We start from the raw sequence: 21,388 nt of genomic DNA, 5'->3' as shown, positions 1-21,388 counted from the left end.
TGGTATGCTACAATTTTTTTTCTGACATAAATTCGTGGACTAAAAAATCTATACTCCTCTCAACGCACATCCATTAGCGTTTCTACAACAAAAAATACACAAAGAAATCATACAAAAATATTCTCATCGAAAATCTATAAAGGAAAAATTAATTTTTTACATCTTTAGAAATTTTTTATAATTATTTTCAATTTTGTTGTTTATAAATAAAAACACGTTTTTACCATTTGTTCATACATTTGTTTTCGACTTTTTTTCCACAATTTTGATCCACAATTAAACAAAACAGTGCACAGGTATTGCTTGTTTCGTCTGAACAGTTAAGTAGATACAGACAAGTTAGGCCAGACAGACGAATTAAAGTGATCTGCTCTGCCTTTCATATCCATGATTTTTAAGTTACAAATATAAATAAAAAAAGAAACTTGGTGCAATAGGTAAAACTACGTTTCATTGTCATCCATGATAAGACAAATTACCATTAGAAAAAAATATTCTTATAAAAAAATCCAAAGCTTGAGCGCTTTTTTATGAATAATTAATTAATTACGCCGCGTATCCCAGTATACCGTAACATTGTACACCGTATCCTAAAACAATGTGCTTTGAAGAATGTACTTTTTACTATTGTACATAATTTTTTTTTCCACAGTTGAACAATGGTGAATGGGAGCTTGGTAAGATACTGTGCGACGCATGGGTTGCTTTGGACGTCATGCTCTGCACCGCCAGTATTCTTTCACTCTGCGCTATATCGATAGACAGGCAAGTATCTATACCTACTTAGATTAAAGAGAATTTAGTTTTTATTCCAAGACTCGCGTGTACTTGTAAAACTCTATTTTTTTTTTCCTCCACATTTCCGCAAACCTTTTTCATCGCATGCATTGACGCATGGTACGCAAATCTATTATTTTCCATTCCTTTTTTCCTTTTTAATTCAATGGGATTTGCAACTGTATGGAGCTCTTGAAATCCCATGCACAGCTTCTTTCCTTTCTCTTTCTCTTTTCGCGCGGCTCTTGGGCTATGTGCAACGTATAAAATCTTTGTTTGCTCGTGAGCTTTATCGGCAGCCGTGTGCACGCGAGCCATGCTGATTTGAATTTAAAATGCGACCCGAGACTCTTGGGCTGAACAAGTGTCGTATTCTTCTTACGCGCGCATAATGCGTTTTCTTTTTTTTTTTCTCCCCCTCTAATGGATTCTTTAATAGGTGCCAGTTTTACTTGGAAAATAAATTTTCATAGCCACGTGTACTGTTTTTTTAAACCCATTTATCAATTTTCAATGCTATATGCAGCGGTGTTAAATGAAAAAGAAACTTTTTGTCGTAATTGTGTTTGCACAATAGATGAGGTTTTAATTATTGTCTCATCAAAAGTTTTATGTCAATACATTGAAAACTTTACAAATATTGCTACACTTGATGAATGAAAACGCAAATTCCATTGTAATTTTTATTTCAATCGGACATTTTCGTTCCCTCCGATGAAACCTCCTAAAAACACGATACACTTAATAGTAATGTTAAATGCGATTGAATCTCAGGTACTTGGCAGTAACGCAGCCCCTGATCTACAGTCGTCGTAGGCGCAGCAAGCGACTAGCCGGCTTGATGATAGTCTTCGTGTGGGCTCTTGCAGTGACGATTACGAGTCCACCCTTGCTCGGTTGCTTCCCCCGTGCTCGCAATACCCTAGAAATCGACAAAAAGTGCTCGTACAACATGGACACGTCTTACGTGATATTTTCGGCGATGGGCAGTTTTTTTCTGCCCATGCTCGTGATGCTCTACGTGTACGGGCGCATCTCGTGGGTCATTGCCAAGAGACATCGGAATCTCGAGAGCGCGGATGCCGTTAGTTCCGGAGATCACAAGAAGACGGGCAAACAGAGAAGCCCACATGGCAGCAGCCACGACACGGGGAGCCACTTTCCCAGGGTCAATCGTGCCTCCCAGCGGAGGTACTTTTCCACGGTGAGTCACTCATTGCTACATACTTGTGAATTTCAATTTTCATTCTTTCGTATATACAGGTAGTTTTTTTTTATCCATGTCCTTGGAACCTTACCCATACGTTTTACTTGATACGTTGTTGTGTTGATGATCTGCTCCTGCCTCAGAGTAGATTAGCTTAGGGCACTAGAAATCCATTGCATTGTAGACGCAGGACCGAGTTGGAGCGTTCCTGTATTTTGTTGGTCTTGGTATGTTTTTTTCAACAATGAACTTGCACAGTCCATGTCTTTGGGGTTGTAGTTAGAAGACAAGGGGTGTATTCAACTCAATAAAAAATAATCCACAGCAACTGTAATATATAAAATCAGTCATGAAAATTTAATAAAAATCCATTTTTTCAAAAGTATCTTCTCTTGAGTGTTTGATCTGTTACAAAAATTTTTATCATTGCACCCCATCATATTATTGCGAATAATTTCATCTTAAAGTATTACTTGTCTCGTGTCTGAGGCCCTTTTATTGATTATGTGTCTTGTGTAGCAAGTTTTTTTTACAGAAAATTAGATGCATTAGATTGTTGTAATAATTGAAATAAAAAACAGGTTTACGCTATGGAAGTGATCCAGAGTAAAAATTTTTTATTTGTTTGTCCTTAATAAAGAAAAACAGAGACAAAGAACTGTATTAAATTGATTATACGGATGTATACTTATATTATACCTTGTAATTTATTAAAACAAAGGTTTTTAAATCATCAAGTATTTATTAACACTTCGGCGTTTAGAACAAAAATACTCTTAAAAAATTTGAATACACAAGATTCATTGAGTTGGTTTGCTGTAACAAAAAAATTAACAAAAATTTTCAGTAAAATTTTTTTATTTTTTTTTTAAGTAATGTGTGATGCTCATTGAATAATAAAATGTAAAATTAGTTATAAATAATTATAAAAATAACTGCGTGTATTGCAACTGATATAACAAGTAGAGAAAAAAGTATGAATAAAATAAATGCCTTTATTAAATATAATTGTGTACAATCCACGATGTATTAAAAAAAAGGAGATCTACCAACAATGCAAAAACTGATACAATAATGCGATTTGGTACTCGAGAGACATTTTGATCCTATTAAATGAAAAAGGGGATCCTTCGTCATAAGAGGTCTATTGGCTTTCTTCTCCCGTTCAATCCTTTTATTATTATTCCACTTTATTATGAAAAAAAAAAAATAAATAAATAAAATAAGAGCGGAGTTTTGTCAATAGAAAATGAAAAATAACAAATAGGAGATGTTATAAGTAATATCCATCAGTATTTTCGTTTTGTTTTGTTAACATGTGTAATCTATTACAAATTCTCGTAGATTTTTTTGTTTTAAAAAATTCTGTGTAGAGAGTGTACAGTTATTCGTAGCAAAATCAGTCAGCTGCAATATCATGGATTTAAAAAAATGCTTCGTATAAAATCTAAAGTTTATGCGTACGTCGAAACCTCTAAAAAACATGAAATGGAAAAAACGACATGATGAAACAATGGTTTCGACGCCACAGAATGTCTAAAACGACTAAAAAATTCATGTGCTGTTATGTCTTTCACATTTTCTGATGCATAAATAATATCCGTTGGCACACCCTCAAAAAAATAGGGATGGTAAAATATTGATGACAAAAAATACTACAATTCTTTTTCGGCGTAGTAAATTCTTTTCAAAAGCCATCAAAAACGCTTGAAACAAGCTTTGATATTGATCTTTGGTAAACGTTAAAAAAGTTAACGAGATTGAATTTCAGGACAACTTAAATTTGCTTTAAACTTTCAAATGTTTTCGACTCTATCAAAATTTTAATTAAAGCCCATCTCGAATACTTTGGATCAGACGATAAAACAGGATCCCTAAAATGTTTGCTGAAATTTTTTTGTTTCAGTTAACTGTAGGTCCTTTTTTGGAGAGGGAGAAAATAAAACTAAATAGAGTAATTGATTCCTATTCTCTCTACCTCATAATTTTTTCAAAGATGTAGATGCATGGAGCATTGTACAATTAAAAAGTGTTACGTGGAACCATCCCAAATAGCGTGAAAAATTGCTAATTTATAAAAAAAAAAAAAATTACGATACGTCAGCCCCACTCACACCATTAAAGATTGGCTCTCTGTCATTTGCAGGTGATCACATTCAGTTAACCCTATGCACGACGTTTATTGATTTGTACACGTTCTTTTTTTATTAGGTATTATTATTAGTTTTGCTCTTCTTTATTTTTGGATATTTGGATTTGACCTGGTGCGTGTCAGCTCATTCGTGTACAGTGGGCAGTAAGATACCTATTTATGATATGTATGTTTTAGAAACGAATCTATTATTCATATTTCCTATCCACGTTTTATATACCATAGTGATTGATTTTTTTTTTTTGGTTCACTAATAAAGTTTATCCACCAATACTTTCTCTCTTACACGAATTTCGACAAATTTATTAATAATTTGGATCTACGCACATAATGAAGGTAATACAAGATAGTAAATCTTCCAGCAATATTAAAAAACTCGTCGGTAGTAGTGGTAAAAAAGTATTCAGCATACTTGACAGTATTCAATGTCACTATTTCAACGATCCCCTCGTTTAATATTGCAAATTGTGACGAATGAATCATTGAGAATCGTATTTCTGCACATTTTTTGCTTGACTCATCAACTTAACCGCTACTTTAAGTAGTAAAGTCAATGTTTGATCAGACACAACACTTATTGGAAAATCCATCGTGTTCCAAACCTATCTCCGAGACTCCCTGTGACTATATTCAACTCGGATAACATCATTTATAAACAAAAATTTAATCAGGCTACTTTTAGTGATAAAATCAACGTTTGGTCAGGCGCAATTAATATTTAAAAAACAGCATGTCCTAAACATTTCCTCACCAATCGTTAGATTCACATTTAGCTTATTTTAAATTTATTTAGTGTACATAAATAGTACAAATAGAAACGTATACTTTTTTAAGTAGTATAGTCAGTGTTAAGTCAGACAAAACTTGTCCTACAAAAAATAATGCCCCCAAATTTTCTCTCGCAACTTCTTACGATGACATAACTCGGACTAAACTTTTTCAAACAATAGAATACAAAACTCGATCAAGCATAAGTAGTTAAGTCAAAGTTTAGTCAGACACAACATATACTACAAAAAATAACGTATCCTCAACTTTAATTCGTATCCTTCTGTGGTTACTTTTAGCTCAATTCATATTTCTTAATACAATAATAATCAAAACTCGATCAAACATATTTGAGTAGTATGGTCAGCGTTTAGTCAGACACAACTAGTGTTCCTCAAAAATCACCAAACGAATTCCTGCGATCTCATTCAGCAGAGTTGACATATTTTTATATGAAAAAAAAAAAGAAAAAAAAAAAAAAACAATAACTCTATTCCTCAGAGCACCACGGACAGCAGAGCGCGAATCTTGTCCAAGTCTCCACGCTCGCTTTTGGGTTCCCGGCCCTCGACAGCCTCGGTGTCCGAAGGCACTGGCAGCGAGACAAGCCCGGCCGACAACAAAACCTCACCGTCCGCAGCGAGAACACAGGCGTCGACGGCAACAGCCCCAGGAACGACCGCGACGTCGCTGACGGTGCCGGGCTCGGAAGCGGTGACGAGCCCAAACAAGCGGCCGATGTCACGGGTTGGCACTCTGCGAAGTCACCAGCACAGCTGCATCAACAGGGTGACGAGGGAAACCAAGACCGCGGGCACCCTGGCCGTGGTAGTCGGTGGCTTCATTGCCTGCTGGTTGCCGTTCTTCATTTGCTACCTGGCGACGCCGTTCATGCCCGTCGGACCGCCGGATGCGCTCACGCTGGTGCTCACTTGGCTCGGTAAGCACAACTTTGCGGTACTACTTTAAATAAATACCGTTTTGGGGTGAGGAGCCATTGTAGAATATCTAACGTGTAGAAATCACGATTCCTCGTAACTTTTACGATGGAAAACGAAAGGAGGAGAAAAGTCATAATTCAAGGAGAGAAGAGTCTTTCCTGGGTTTCTTGGAGCAAATAATATGTTTTTCCTTTTTCTCTCGAATAAAATTTATACACCAGACGTTTTGATGTTGCGGCATAATGTAAAAACGATGCCGTTACAATGAACCGGCCGAGTAGACAGATCCGGCAGATATATATTTAAGTTTACACGTCAAAGGACTAAAGTGTGTTTCATCTTTTCATACAGATGTAACATTTGCACAAAGCCGGATTCAAGCCATCGACTTTTGTCTACGGTTTTCTTTCCTTCGTATAACTTTCACGACGTGTCAGGATCAATGTGATTTACCTACAGGCTTATGAAAGTAATACTTCAGCGTGTGATATTGAATCATATGTCGCTTAGCCTAATCGTAAAGAAAGGCAATAAATTCTTGCTGACTTTTTTGTCGGCCTCATTAAATTCGTATTGTATTGTATTGTACAATCAGAATACAAAACAATATTAATGCAACCTTGTAGTTTAATTATTTAAAATTTTCTGCAATAACGTGATTAAACTCAATCTTGAATCTGCAATTTTTAGGGTGCAATTATTCGTTGGAAAAAATTTGTATAATTGTTTAAAAATAAATTGACAAAATTTAAAGTAGAATTGACGTGGTTTAATGTCAAGCCACAACATTTTTTACAGTAATGAGCAATCGTATTAAATCAAAACAGGTATTACGATAAAGTGGATATCTTTGAAAATTTTTATTTATTTTTTTTTTTGATGGATTGTATAATCTAAATGTACAAATGTAAAAATTCATTGATATACACAATAACAAATAAATAAACGATCCAACTAATGTTATAAAAAAGTATCGTAGTACAATAAATACCGGACGAAACAAAGGCTATACAATGGGGGTGGCTTCTGGTGCATGGTATAAAAATCACTTATTTCGGTACTAAAGTATACACATCAATCCAACGCTCGCGTGAATTATCGATTTCGCCGTCATGTCCTAAATGAGGGCAAACAATCAGGACCTGTCCAAAGTTCAATTGCTTCGCTGTCAAAACAAAAAACGCCCATTACATCCTTTCCACTTTACATTGGCGAGGAAAAATAACTGCATATTCACCAAAAAATTGGATTTCTGAAACGACTTACCTTTCACTACCTTAAATTGAATCAGTAAAATTTGGTGAATATTTACTGATTGAAACTGTAAAAATGAAGTTGCATGTTAATTAGAAAAACCTCATGAATAGATAATCGAATTACATTAGTCCCACTAATTTTGCAAGGAAAATGAAGTCCTCTGGCCAAATTACAATATTTTTTATCTGTTCGGTTTAACAGATCAATGCTTAAAAAAAAAAAAGGATTTTTCGAAGTACTTCATATTAAAATAACATATTCGTTAATAATTGAACTGGGGCCAATTGAATCGTTTGATAAATAAGTACACGTACTTTCCAACCTCTTACATATTATATTGACACAAAATATATTATTTAGTCATTAGTCATAACGAGCCCTTACTCGAACAACAATCTACTTTCATTTAACTACTTAAAACGTAAGCTGAAATAAAAGTAATATCCTTTGTATCGGTGCACCCCTCGCATATCATTTGATGTATCAAATTTGAAGTTGCGCTTGACTTTCTAACCTCCAAAACTGTCGCTCTTGTCCCCAGGCTGGATAAACTCGGCGATCAACCCGTTCATCTACGCGTTCTACTCGGCGGACTTTCGCATGGCCTTCTGGCGACTGACCTGTCGCATGTGCGCGCCCCAGCGACCACCGTTCGACTCGAACTTCCAGGCGGCCGATCGAACCGCTTACCAGCACGCCGGTGGCTCGGCTGCGGTCACTGCGCTGCCCAGCTGGAGGCGACAAGCTTCGAGAACGTGAGACAGGCCCAGCCTCGCGGTTAGCTTCAGCCGCGAGCCACGGCACAACAATAACAATCAGACCCTGGATTCACGTGCCGGTTCATGAAGCGGTGCTTTGAACTAGCGGTGAAGGTTGGAGGGGGATCTTAAGCGCAGATGCAATATGGATTGATAAATTGTAAAATACGAGTGAGCGTTTGGTTTTTTGTCCACACGGAGGAATCACGTGTGATGTACTTTTGCTGTATGTCGTCGTGAGGGTGTGCAATTGCATGAAGCTACGTTGATATTAAAACATATAAATATATAATACACTATGAGATTGGATTCTTGAAAATTGTATCATTGGTGTAGTGATAACAGGGTCACATTGTGTTTTTCAAAATAAAAAAAAATAAAAATATATAACTATAAAAATAATGATAGTTACAACCACACTGTATAAAATAAACATCGAGTGTATCGTAAAATTGTAGTTTCCATTAAAGGTACATATATACTCTCGTTATCGAAAAAAAGACTCGTAAAATCGCGTATCATAAACTATATACATGCATATATTACTTATAGTGAATACCAAAGAGTAATTTAAATTGACGCTTTGTATAATGTTTTATTCATGGAAAAGGTATATTTCTACTCGTTGTCATTTCAAAGTTTTGTTAGATTGTTAATTTTATTAAAAAGTAAATTAATTTTAGGATACGTTTATTCATAAAATTAATTTATGTAAAAAGTACATTGTAGTGAGTCAAAGTGCTGTGCACTTTTCAAGTCATAAACTAAGACTGCAAAAGTCTCGAAAAGAATCGAGTCGTTTAAAGTAAAATAAAGTCTTTGAGAATCTCCACAAGTTTACGAAAGATTTTGGGAATCTACTGGAGGGTTTCAAAGTCGTGTAAGACCTTTGATGACTTTAAAGTCTCCCAAAGTTTTTCAAGGACTGAAAAATTCTCGAAAAGAATTTTAAGTAATTTGACGTCAGATAACATTTTTCAGAATCTCTGAAATTTCACAAAAGCCTACCGAAAGATTTCAAAATCATCAAAGACTTCTGATAACTGTAAAGTCTCCCAATGTCATGTAAAGACTGCAAAAGTTTTGAACAGACTCAAAACTTATTATCGATAATTTCAAGTGGGCAGCCCTTTATATAATGTACACTATCGTCGAAAAGAGAAAGGAAGAAAATTTGATTATGTACCAACTTAAAGGAGTCAATTTGAAGTAGTAGGAAAAAAGGTCAATAAGTACTTTTGGGTAAAAAAATGATATAATTTGATCGTAAATAAAAGAAAAATGTATTTTCAATATGAATGTGAAAATTTTAAACCAACTGATGTTTAAAAATATGAAAATAACTGGCATCAGTGAATGAAATTTACGATAAAATTAGTCACGAAATTTACCGTCTTCAGCTTTACTCGAGTATCTTTAACTTTCTCATCCCAAATTACCGTAATGACATTATTGTTAAACTTTTTCCCTTTTATTTGGTAGAATCAAACATCAATCGGATTTAAATTTAAATTTAAATTTTGGCTCCGAAGGGGCTCCGGGGCGTTGCCTTGCCTAGCCCTATGTTAGTTACACCACTGATTTATCCCCTTTATCTTTCCAGGGTGACGATATGTAGCGTAGACAAGTTTTATAACTAATCATCGACTAGTATATAAGCATCACTTAAAAAAAAAAAACACTTGATTCAGTATTGTGAAACCTTGCGTTAGTTTGGTTTTCATGTTAAACACAGTTCCTCTACTGAGTATACCGTAAATGCTATACAAATCACTATACTATATTGTATCTATAATAGTATTTACACAAATCTCAATTTATTCATCATTTAGTTGTTTATCGAACTGAGCAGACGTTCAACATAATTATACAATTATTACCGTACTAATGTTAAAATCGATACGCATATTATACGTATACATAGCCATAAAATAAACAAACAATTTATTGTATACGTTTGTATATCAAGATGTAAGTGTATAAAGTTTGTGGAATGATTCTAAAGATTTTAGTTCGATTTTGTATACAAGATAAGAATGGCTGTTGCAAATTATATACTATACTCTCGATACCAAGATTTTTAATTTTCTTTTTTTTTTCTTAATAAAAAAAATAAAAGTAGTTATTAAATGTATATATTTTATATTACTCAGTTAAAATAATAATAATAAATATTTATTCGAAATAATCGAAATGTTTCACACTTTTAATGTTTCATTACGTTTTAACTTTAGTGGTAACTAACAATAGCCATAAATTAAAACCTTTTGGCTAAATGATGGATATACTAACCAGCTGAATTGTTAAATCAGTGAATTGTTTTTATTAGCATCAGTCGGGATTTGAACTCAGTTGAAGCACCCAATGTAATTTTGGAATTTGCAAGAGTAGGAAAACTCCGATATCAGCGTCCTCCATCTCTTCCTCCCACATCAGAGCTCATAGTGGTGAAGAGTCGAAGCTCCCAAAGTATAGGCTCTTGAGTTCGAATCCCACTGGGTTTTCACTTCTGCAAAATCAAGACGTATTGCTATTGTCTAAAGGAATTTTTATTTCAACATTAATTAGTATTGATGCAGTATAAAGTATTCTTATATCCCAGAGTATAGGGTTTAAGTTCGAATCCCACTGGGGTTTTCACTTCTGCAAAATCAAGACGTATTGTCTAAAAGAATTTTTATTTCAATATTAATTTGATGCAGTATAAATTATTTTTATGCGTATAATTTTTTTGTGGGTGAAAACTTTTTCACACCTGGAGTTGAAAAAGATGCTGCAGATGGTGCTAGAGGGGGAGAAACATGAGATCACATTGTAATTGATAATAGTGAAAAATAAAAATCGTATCACATGAACTTAGGATCGTCTTGATCGTCTAGTTCATTTTTTAAAGGATTTTGTCCCACATCAGTCATCCATGAGTGAAATAAGAAATACATTTCCGATGTTAAAAAAAAGGATATGAGGCAAACACTTGGGATCTTCCGTTGAGATTCAAGCCAAGCACCGATAACCGAATATGGTAAGAAGATATATCAAAAAAGGCTCTAAAGTAGTATACAGTTCGAATCCTAATGCAACTTTTTTTTTTTTTTTTGCTGAAAACATTAGAAAGAAGGCTGTTGAGTTTATTAAATTGATGGTAAAAAAAATACATTTTATAATTAATACATTGACAACATGTCACAAGCTCACTGTTTGTATCAAAAATATGATACAAAAAAATTAGTGTGAATTAGCTAAAAAACTGCAAAAATTTCGAAGTAGTTATCTATATAAACTAGTAATATAGTAATAGTGTATCTATTAAATAAAAAAAAAGTAACTTTATGAAATTATTGGTTTTAGTAAGTGAGATTAAAATATTTTTGGAGCTGTTCTTATAAATTATGTTGAAAAAAATAATAAGTAAGTAATCTTATTTTATTGCACGTTATTTTATTTATACTTCATTGCAGTTTTCATAATATCCTCCCGTTACAATATATACATTCAGTTGGGTATTGGTATTGTCAAAGTTAAATCGAATCTTTATTTCATCTTGTAAGTAAAGTGTGATATTTAATAATAAAAACGGAGACATTAAATTAGTACGTAATTTAAAGATGTACGTTTGAAATATACCAATTTACAAGCTTGAAATTTTTTATTTCATATAAATTATTAGCTAAGTACATTTAAAGTAAATTAATCATGATTATAAATAATACCCCTTCGTAAGACGGCAGTAATGAAATCGATTAGACTTTGAAAGCACCACTCACGCCGATACAAAATTACACGCTAAAGTTTCTTCATTTGCACATATCATACACTTGCAGGATCAAAGCAAAGAGAAAGTATCAGTTTTCTCTGTCATGCATCATAAAGCACTTATGTAGTATCACCAAACAACTTATCATTTCATTAATGTCCGAGCACGCCTAAAACGAATTAAAAATCGTGACGGTGGCTCTTCAGTATGATATCAGCTGGTGGATCTTGCGCAGTTCTTGCGTGCCCACCGATAACGGGATTGTCCGTCCGGGTCCTTTGTGCGGTATTTCAACTTCGACGAGCACGGGCTCTTTAGCCTCTTTCAAGGCCGATACCACGTGTCGAGACGGGAACACGGCGAACTGCGCCTCAGCCTGGGCACCGAACGTCCGTTTTATTATTTCTTCTCTTATTTTAGCCTTAACAGAGTCAAAAATATACGTCGATCGATTAAAACTAATGAATTTGGTTTCCCAATGGTAAAGTCATCAAGTTTACGCTAAGATCAAACTCCATACTTACGCTCAGAAGATCAGCTTGGTCCTTTAGATTCCTTATCTTTTTTTCTCTGTCTATCATTTTGTACACCGGTGTTACTTTATCGAAGATAGGTTCTTCCGTCGCCAACAAAAGCTTCCTTCTCGTCAAATCCGGCACCACAGGGAAGTATGAGATATTCCTTGCTTCCTGCGAGCAAAGAAAAACATCGTGTCAACGCAAACCACTTATCAACAAATCATGACGGTTTCTCGACAAATCATGACGGCTTACCCTGAGCAGCTCCTGTTTCCTTTGTATCAGCTCTTTGATTTTGTTATCTTCCTCGGGCTTGCTGTCAAACTTGGGCAGGGGTGGCAACGATTCAAGTTTGCGCAACATTTTTTCGCACTGCAGTGTCTGCCTTTGGCGCGACTCCTCCTTGAGGGCGTCCTGAAGCGCCTGGATTTTATCGTGCAACGCACCTTCTTGCACAGGCACGCCGATATTAGAGCCGGGGCTACTGGAACATATGAGACTGGGAGTTCCATCGGCACTGGGTGTCGTGGCCGTGCCGGTCTTTTTGCCGAAGGACTTGAGTTTCTCCTTGAGCTGGCCCTTCTCGGACTCCAGACTGTCGATGTCCGTTTGCAGATGGTCCATCGTCTCTTCGAATTCTTTTTCCTACATCGACCAAAAAAAAGGGTATCAGTGATTTGCAATCAGTTTTGTTGCAAAAGCCACATGTCTTACCTTTCGTCTCAGAAGAGTTTGGACCTCCTCCAAGTTTCTCTTTAGCTTTTCGATGGACAATTCGTGCTCGTGCTGCTGCGTAGTGAGTCGTTTCTCAGCCAACTCCTTTCTCAAAATCATTTCTGACAGTTCCTCTTGTTTTTCTCGGAGAGCCAGTTTGGCCTCGCGTACATCAGCGTCTCTTGACTCGAGTTTCCTGTTTTGAAAAGAAAAAAAAGAAAAAAAACCGCTCTATAGTAACCCTTGCAACACTAACCAATAAACAATGAATGAAATGTTGAAAAACATATACTCCAACCTGCTGAGAATCTTGGTCTCCTCCATCTCCTTACGGGTAGCCTGAGCTCGTACGAAAATCGGGCTGTTCTCCTCGACGTTATCCTTCCTGCGAAGAGCTTGACTGCCGCTAATGACGAGCTCGTTCTCGCACTCGGCCATCTTTTCAGAGAGACTCGTAGCCACCTTTTGAACCACAGAAAGACTAGCCTTGATCGTGGCTATGGCCCCGATGTCGTCCACATCGTAGATCTTCTCCGTCGAGATGGCCGTCATCTCCTTGAGCTTTGACGCGCTCAGGCCCGTATCTAGATCTACGATACGTTAAGAACGAGTATATAAAGTTGTAGCTGCTCGGTTGATTTACTGCAAACACCAAGACATTCGGACGAGACGTACCTCCACTAGTAAGTATGGTCTGCAATGAAGTTTTCGTAAGGTCCTGCAACACCTTCGTCAGCTTCGTGGAGTGTTGGTAGCACGTGACGATTTGCTCATACCAGTCCTTGGATAGGCCGAGGTTGGCTTCGTTGGGCGAGAGAGTCGAAAGGAATTCACGGGGTACGCGTCGTCGAGCGGTCTTCAGATTCTGTTGAACGGCATCGCAGACGGTTTCGATGTGCTGGCACAGCAAGCCCATGTCACCCGGCTCACCGTCTATGAGATTGCGAGTGGTAGCTGCCTCGGTGCACAGTGTGTCGCATGCACTGCTCAGACACCTGGAATAAGGGAGGGGGGAAAAAAATATCCGATGATCCTATCCAAAACACTGTTGTCTTTGGGGGAATTATCGTGTAACAAGTTACCTAGTGCCATTGACAACGAGCCGTGCTTGGTTCGTCAAATCCTCCTCGCCAAAGTAGATTCCGAACATTGTGCAAAAGTACTGGCAGCACTTCTCAATGGCCTCCATTGGCAGATTCTCGTCGAGCTGATCGCGCCTCGCGAGTTCGATCAACGAGTCCACGGATTTCTCCTGGGCTGCCATTTCAGGATAGCTACTGCCGATTTTGAGCAACAGTTCGGGACTACAGACGTTCAAAGCCGACTCGAAGCAGCCGAGGGCTGTTTGCAGGGCGTACATGTGTACGCACAGTCGAGACCTGAAGGCACTCTGGGCTACCGCGTGGCCTTTGACTACCGCAGCTCTGAAGGTACGAGAGTTTGTTATCATCAAGCAACAACAGTTTCAAGCAGTAACATTTATGTGTGCGTTAACCAACCGGTCGATTTTTTCAACGGGCTTGTACTTGTCTTGCACTTGAGAAATGAGTATTTCCGTCTTTTTGATCAACCTCGGCACAAACAGAAGCGTCAAAACGGCATCGTGATCACCGCCTCTGTTCATAAATGCCGGAGGCATGAACGACAACAAATACTGTACGTGGTTCCGAGCTTCTTCGGCGTCTTGCCGCCTCAATTCCAAATCCACTGCCTTGGTTTGCGCTTTAGTTTCGGCAAAGGTCTTCTGAAAGTCGAGGATCTCAGCAAGTTGTTGCCCCGTTCCTAAAAACACGACAACGTAGATGATTTTTGATGACGCCGTGCTGATCGGCACCAGTCGGGAAGCAAGTGTAATACCTTTGGCCGCGGTCTTGGTCGACTCGGTCGACTGAAGTCGATTCTGCAACTCGACGCACTGTTCCTGCAGCTTCAGGGTGAGCTCGCGGAATTTGGTGATTGTCATCTCGCGGTCGGACAAAGTTTCGAGGGCGGCGTCCCGCTGACGCAAGGCGTCTCGCGCGCCACCCAGCGCCATGTCTAATTCCTCCCTGAGCTCCATTTCCAGCTCTTTGGACGATTCGGCGAGCTGATCAGACATGTCCTGCGCAAAGTGTGTTAATCAAAGAACAATGGGATTATTGGTAACTGTGAGGGCAGTTTACGTTGCCGAATGAAAGGGTTGGATATTGCCATTGGTTTCTACGATTGTACGTATAAATTATTGCTGTAAAAAAAGTCACTCACTTGCAGAGCCTCCAGATCCGTGACGGCTTCCTCGAGTTCCGCGACTTTCTCCTCCAGAGCCATTTTACGTTCACCGAGAACCTCCACCATCTCTTCGGCACCCAAGGCTGCGTCGACCTGGAAAATTGCCGTGTTAACGCAACAAATTGCCGTGAAGAATGAAACGAAAAATAATTACTTGTTCCTGAAGATCGGCAATTTGATTCTCCATCTCCTCTACGCGTTCCGACAGCTTTTCTTTCGTTCTGCTAAGCTCCAAAATCTCGGATTTCTTTTGCTCCAAATCCTTTTGCAGCTTTTGAAACTCGTGCTTCTCGTGAGCCGATAAATCCCTCATTCTAACGAGCGTCTCGCGCAACCTGGCGTTCTGCTGTTCCAGCTGTTTCACTTCGAAACTCGTTGTCGCTCCAGTTACCACTGTGCTCCCAGACATCTGTCAACATTCACTCATTAGTCTTGAATCATCAACAATGTATCAAGATTCATGTCGCGTCAACAAAACCTTTTCAGACATCTCGTTTCGCAGGATTTCCAAGTCCAAGGTTTGCTCCTCGAGTTTTTCCCTGAGTTGTTCCAACTCGATTTGCAGAGTCTCAGCCTTCTCCTCGGCCATTTCCTTGTCAAGGGTGGCCATCTCGACGGTCTCGGCCAAGTCCGACATCTCATCCTGGTACTGTTCGCGCGCAGCGTGGGCATCCCGAGTTTCTTGGCGAGCCCTCTGGAGTTCTCTTTGCAGGCTGGCCTGTGGGAACCCACCAACAAACAATGAAGTCAACAAAAAAATAAGCTTGAGGTGATCGACAAAGGAGTATACTCGTACCTGACTCTCCATCACTTTGGCCTTGAACTCGATGAGTTGCTCGATTTGAATTTTCATTTTCTCAAAGTCCTTCAGCTTCTCCTTGTCTTGCATACGTTTCACGCGTAGTACCTCTATTCGTTCCGAAAGATCTCGAATCTACGTACCACAGATGGATCGCATGGTTACATTTTTTATAATTGTTCGACAACATCACGTATTCTTTGCTCACCTGAGCTTTTAAAGATTCATTTTCTTGTTGGAGATGTAAAATGGTGAGTTTTTCCTCTATCACGTTGGACTGAACTGCACTTGGGCCAATGGCTTGACCAGGTACAAATTGTGGTTTCAGAGTTTCCACAAAACCAGTCTGTTCGAGGAAAAAAAAAAGCATTGCACATATCACGTACAAAATTGAATAATCACACGATGTTACATTCATGTAAAAGGTGTATTTAAGCTAAAATATTAATACAAGTTATTCGTGTTAATCTTTGCCAATGCTACCATAGTCACCTTTTACATCGAGATCACTGACTAAATGTTATTCTCGTTGCAACTAAGTAATATTATTTGTGTACATTTATGTTGCGGATTAGGATTCGCTAAAGTTATTTCATTATCGAGAACGTTGTCTATCGCTTCTTTAAACGACAAATTCGTACATTCATTGAATACTTTTGGATCGTTACAACGTTCCCTCAACTAAATTGTTGGACAAAGACTATGTTAGTCTAGTAGTATAGTATAACGTCAAACACCAAAAAAAAAAAACAATTAAGCTATATGCATGTAAGTGTGCAGGAAAACGGTTAATAATTTAAAACTCGCAAACATACATAAGATTAACGCAGTCAAAGATGCATATCGGTGAGAGTTTTAGATGCAAATGTTGATGCTTGGATATAAACTTAGTTGACAGAGTCCTACCGTGTGCTAATGTATTTCGCTTTCCTACTGATTGTTCTATTTTGCCATGACAATACTTGTCAAACAAGTACACCAAATTATAATTTGTTCTACTATAAATCATGACAGAATAACAAAAAAAAAAAAAAAAAAAACAAAAAAAATAGAGTTAAAGGAAGTCAGTTTGATTAAACTGTCATCAATACCACTCGAATAATGACGAAGGTGTTGTGACGTTTTTTTTTTCTGTTGTTAAAGAGTCGCATTATTTATTAATAAATAGGTGGAGTAAGATATATAGGCAGTGCTATGATTATAATAGTAAACAGCTGCAAGAACGACTAGTATATGTTAGATGCAAATAAAATTTCGAGGATACATGTATAAACAGCCAATGGGGTAAGTACGATGATGATTAATATGTAGAAAAAACGGTTAATGTAGCAATAAGAAGAGAGCTGTGCAGCTTTGGACATTTTCGATCAAGATAAATTGGAATGGTCCAATTTTGCAGATTTCATTGACTTTGCTGTGTTCAAAAAATTTTTCTACAGCAGGAAGTCACGTTGTATTGAAAATCTGCCCAATTCTGTAGCTACTTAATCAAAATGTTAAATCAAGAGGTAAAGTCGAGAAAATTAAAACGATTAACATAGGTATGTATGTGTTGTTATGATGCGTATACAAGTAAGTTGATGGCCGATGTATCGTACAAGAACATAGTGAGAGAGTTTGATTAGTTACGTTGTCGTGATCGCCAGGGGTCTTCGACTTTTTTCCTGGTGTCAAGCTCGTGCTAGGAATTTTCTGAAAAACGTTACATTGTGCATAGTTTTCCAGTGTCCAGATAGTGATTTTTTCTTTTTTTCTTTTTTTTTCGCTCCAAAACACATATATTTAAACGTGGTAATGTACCAGTACTTCAAACCTTCTTTTGAGATGATAATGAGGATTATAAACTTGCATCTGCTGTTTGCACACCAGATACAATTTTTATTTTGCGAGAGACAAACAACCTCTGTTCGTTTGTGCATTCGTTGTGTTATCGGTTCATTGGCAATATTTTTGATCTCGATCTTTTGTCACAAATCCCTACACGTGTATCGTGAAGGACAATTTGAAAAATATAGAACGAAAGATTTACCTTTCACCGGAATTTTCAAAAAAAAAAAAATAAAAAAAAAAAAAAATAATAATAAGACGATGCACGTCTAGACATGATTATTAGTTGTTTTGTAACATTTATGAACAGCTGTATTTTTAAAGATAATATAACGGTAAAAAACCATTAAATTTTTAATCACATGGAACACAGACAACCACATTAGAAATGAGTAATATTAAAAAAAAAGTGTGACAAAGATGTTTTGTTTTTTTCAAATAAATTCTTCTTTCATTGGATGTTCAAACCAATCGGTCAAACAATAGGAGGACAAAAAAAAAAAAATACGAAAATACAATGAAAATAAACCTCAACGAAGGAAGCCCTCTTGGTGGTCGTGGGAATAGGTATGTGCGTTTCGCCGGCATCCTTGCGCTCGTGGCCGACAGCGGAGCTGAGATTTTCCGTACTAGGCGCGGCCAAGTGGCTCCTGCTTCCTGCCAGTGACAGCCTCGAGCTGCGAACACGGAAGGTGCTTTTTTTTTTGACAAAATCGGCAGTGGCTCGTTTACATTGCACGTTTGCAGAATTTAGAGGAGAAACTGTGGTGATGGTATACTTTTCACAAAAATAATAACATGGATTCTCGGTTTTATTGATGTTTGCGCCGGTGATTTTTACAAGTTATTCGGGACAACAGTAAAAAATCAACTTGATTGGAGTGCCATTGCTTGAAAATTACATGTACACATTGAATTGTTTCGCGTTGCATGAATATAAACACCAATAAAACAGAAAACAAAGTATCGATTTTTATGAATTTTAAGACTTCAAGATCATCAGAAAAGAAAAAATTAATGTTGTTAGCACAGTACTTCATGTACAAAATGTTATTTTGAAAGTTAGTTACTTGACTGACACAGTAGTGTTTTTTTAATGCAAACATAATTCATACAGATTTGTATAGTATATAATAAGCAGTATCATCAAGGGTTCAACGGTTGTTTTTTAAATAATACGAAATTTCTCGTCTGAAAATCGAAAAGATCAACACATTTGGATATTATTATTAACTCCAAGTTGTTTTGTAGTTCTCATTCGTACATTGCACGTGTTGTTCATTGGTACACTTTTAGGACTTTTACTGAAAGTAAAATAAATATGTCGAATAAAACCTGTCGTAATGAGAATTACCAATCCTTCTAAACACCTTTACTAAGTTGGCGAGGCATTGCATTAAAAATTATAATGTGATCAAATGTAACTAAAGTCGTTTTGTAATATATCAATATTGAATACTCAAATTTAAAAAAATTTGTGAATCACCACTATTTTCTCCTCTGCAACATATATACCATATGTATATTAACAAGTCATATTGAGCAACAAAAATGCGTGTAGCGTGCATTCTTCCTATGAAGTTGTACGGTATTCATTGTAGATTTTTCTCAAATCTCACAAGCCAAATGCTGGACAAACTTTTTTCAAGATTGCCTCTTCTACTGACTAAAGGGTATACACCACTGCATAGTAAAAAAAAAAAAAACAAATCTATTGATAAACAATAAACAAAATTGGAAAAAAATTGATTACAACACAATGAACAAATAAAAATAGAATAGCATTTAAGTGTACGTGTGTGTGCGCTCAAAAACTTTCAAAGTAGTTTTAAATCTGCTGTTTCTAGGTAAAAGTACGAGATATTTCACAATTATATGTATACAAGCACAATAAAAGCAGTTACGAATTGCATCTTCAATACACATGTATGTAGAAGCAAATTTAGACAGTGAAGAAACAGTGATAGAGATGGTACGTCTACGTTGCTTTTCAATTTCCACTGTGATTCACTCGTATAGGCCTCTTACCCTGAAAGTTTTTCTGTTTGTTGTATGACTTGAGCCGGCGACGTTTTTCTTCGTACTCTTTATTTATTCATCCCAGCAGTTGGAGTAACGAATAAAATGTTTGTTTGGTTAATTTTGGAGTTCAGCCAATTAGTTAGAGTAATGGTTTTTTAAAACTTTTTTGTTATTTTACAGACCAACGAAAAATTTACTTCACAAAAAATTAAAGGAACTTGATTATTTTGTCTAAAAACTTACGCAGTCGGCTGATTCCTTTGACGCATGCCAGCGCTGATGGTAAAAATTTCTCAATTGAGCCTATGTTCTTATGGTTTTGTGCAAAATTTATCTTAGTAAGGAACTCATTCCCTATGCATTCAATGAAAGTGTAACACACATTCTTTGAGATCCATCGAAATTTTTCGAAATTACAAGTAAATTAAAGTCATTTGTTAACAGTTTTCATGGCAATATGTACTTAAAACAATAGAAATTTGAAACTGTTTTCTTGCAAAAATTTAAATATAGTTTAGAGGAAATGGTAAAAAAATTCTGTGCATTACACCTTGATTATCACTATTTCAACAATTTGGGGGTATCAGACAGTGAGATGCATCATTAAAAAAAGAAAATATCCTGTAAAGATAAGCTCTTTGGAATAAGTTCAAAAAGTTTCACCTGGTGAGTCGACTTCTGGCCCTGGAAGCTCCAGATTCATCTGGGGTTGTGGGGCCACTGGCAGCTACAGAGGGTGGACTAACAGGCTCCATCCTATTTCCAACTTCGTCAATTAGGATCAACTGTGACTGACGCACAAACATTCCATGGTTTTCTGCACACTGGAAAAAAAAAAAAAAATTATCATCAGTAGTCTTCACACACATAGACTAAAAGTGTTTTTTAACTAGCAGCTGAAGCTGATTTTATAAGATTTAAGATCACAAGCAAACTGGTTATTACTGTTATCTATTTATGCTCAGTAGGCTTACAACTTGAAAATAGTGATAAATAATAGCAATAAACAGACAACAATATAATCTTAAAAATTTCACTCTATTATTAAGTGTCATCATTAGATTTTCAAAGTAAGTGCATCATGATAATACTGTTCCACTGCTCTAGATAATGACAAAATCTCAAACCAAGTAAGGAGGTAGCTGAAAAAACTCACTTTGAAATAAAACTGGCCCTTGATAGTGCCATTGTTCCTGCCCTTTGGCTCATCGAGTATCACACCGATCCACTTGCCAGCAGCAAAAGCTGGGTGTCCGATATAGGCTATCGCGCCCTGACAGTCCTTGCCACCGATCTCGACGCGCTGGCCGATTTTTAGCGATATTTTCGAATCTGATCCAGCCATCGCCCAGCCAGATGCAGGCCAGCTGCGCTTTCTGTCACGAACGAACACAGGAAGTGGAAGTCCTACGGTGCTTGAATGTGAAGAGGATTTTTATCTTCGCACCGCTTGTTAGCTATACATTTATTCTTCGGCTATTATGCACTTGTAGTTATTAAGTATATCCAGTGAAAGGACACCAACACTCCAAAATTGTCACTCTACGAATTATTAGCAGTCAATAATGTCATTATCGTCGGAGGAAGTGTGACAATTGCACTAGCAGTCGACGCCACCGACCTCTA

General features: G+C 37.0%; 2 protein-coding genes across 4 annotated transcripts in view; one reads left to right on the top strand and one right to left on the bottom strand.

The window, feature by feature from the left end:
• LOC106638463 (putative G protein-coupled receptor No18) overlaps positions 1–7,943 on the top strand; it is a 38,893-nt gene extending 30,950 nt beyond the window's left edge. Inside the window, exons 5-8 of the mRNA XM_014351618.2 lie at positions 653–765; positions 1,552–1,981; positions 5,406–5,844; positions 7,644–7,943. Of these exons, the coding sequence (XP_014207104.2) occupies positions 653–765; positions 1,552–1,981; positions 5,406–5,844; positions 7,644–7,861 (1,200 nt within the window). The 3' untranslated portion in view covers positions 7,862–7,943. The remainder of the gene's footprint in view (positions 1–652; positions 766–1,551; positions 1,982–5,405; positions 5,845–7,643) is intronic.
• A 3,351-nt stretch (positions 7,944–11,294) lies between these two features.
• Positions 11,295–21,378, bottom strand: DCTN1-p150 (dynactin subunit 1). Of its 3 annotated transcripts, none has more exons than XM_089590601.1 (20): positions 20,919–21,378; positions 20,426–20,586; positions 20,006–20,038; positions 19,769–19,825; positions 18,270–18,435; positions 17,543–17,605; positions 16,122–16,259; positions 15,911–16,048; positions 15,593–15,832; positions 15,269–15,523; positions 15,091–15,207; positions 14,704–14,947; positions 14,346–14,628; positions 13,929–14,270; positions 13,522–13,841; positions 13,145–13,436; positions 12,847–13,042; positions 12,388–12,777; positions 12,139–12,303; positions 11,295–12,035 (listed from the first exon to the last, which is right to left on the bottom strand). In XM_089590601.1, the coding sequence occupies exons 1-20, from the start codon at positions 21,105–21,107 to the stop codon at positions 11,817–11,819; spliced, it is 4,008 nt and encodes a 1,335-aa protein (XP_089446727.1). In that variant the 5' UTR covers positions 21,108–21,378; the 3' UTR covers positions 11,295–11,816. The 3 variants fall into 3 exon arrangements, with proteins under 3 accessions (XP_089446727.1, XP_089446728.1, XP_089446726.1); XM_089590602.1 differs by having other exon boundaries at positions 13,513–13,841; positions 18,270–18,417; XM_089590600.1 differs by having other exon boundaries at positions 18,270–18,417.
• Positions 21,379–21,388: the final 10 nt, after the last annotated feature.

The sequence above is a fragment of the Copidosoma floridanum genome, unplaced genomic scaffold, assembly GCF_036245765.1.
Source record: "Copidosoma floridanum isolate Cflo_tuat_1 unplaced genomic scaffold, Cflo_Japanese_pri ptg000012l, whole genome shotgun sequence".
Classification (NCBI taxonomy): Eukaryota; Metazoa; Arthropoda; class Insecta; order Hymenoptera; family Encyrtidae; genus Copidosoma; species Copidosoma floridanum.
This window is presented reverse-complemented; position numbering and strand designations above follow the sequence as displayed.

Coding starts and splice junctions, on each gene's coding strand:
- DCTN1-p150 (XM_089590601.1), bottom strand. CDS start 21,107: ATGGCTGGATCAGATTCGAAAATATCGCTAAAAATCGGCCAGCGCGTC. Junction 18,436..19,768: donor CAAACAGAAAAACTTTCAGG/GTAAGAGGCCTA, acceptor CAAAAAAAAAAG/CACCTTCCGTGTTCGCAGCT. Junction 13,437..13,521: donor GACCATACTTACTAGTGGAG/GTACGTCTCGTC, acceptor AACGTATCGTAG/ATCTAGATACGGGCCTGAGC.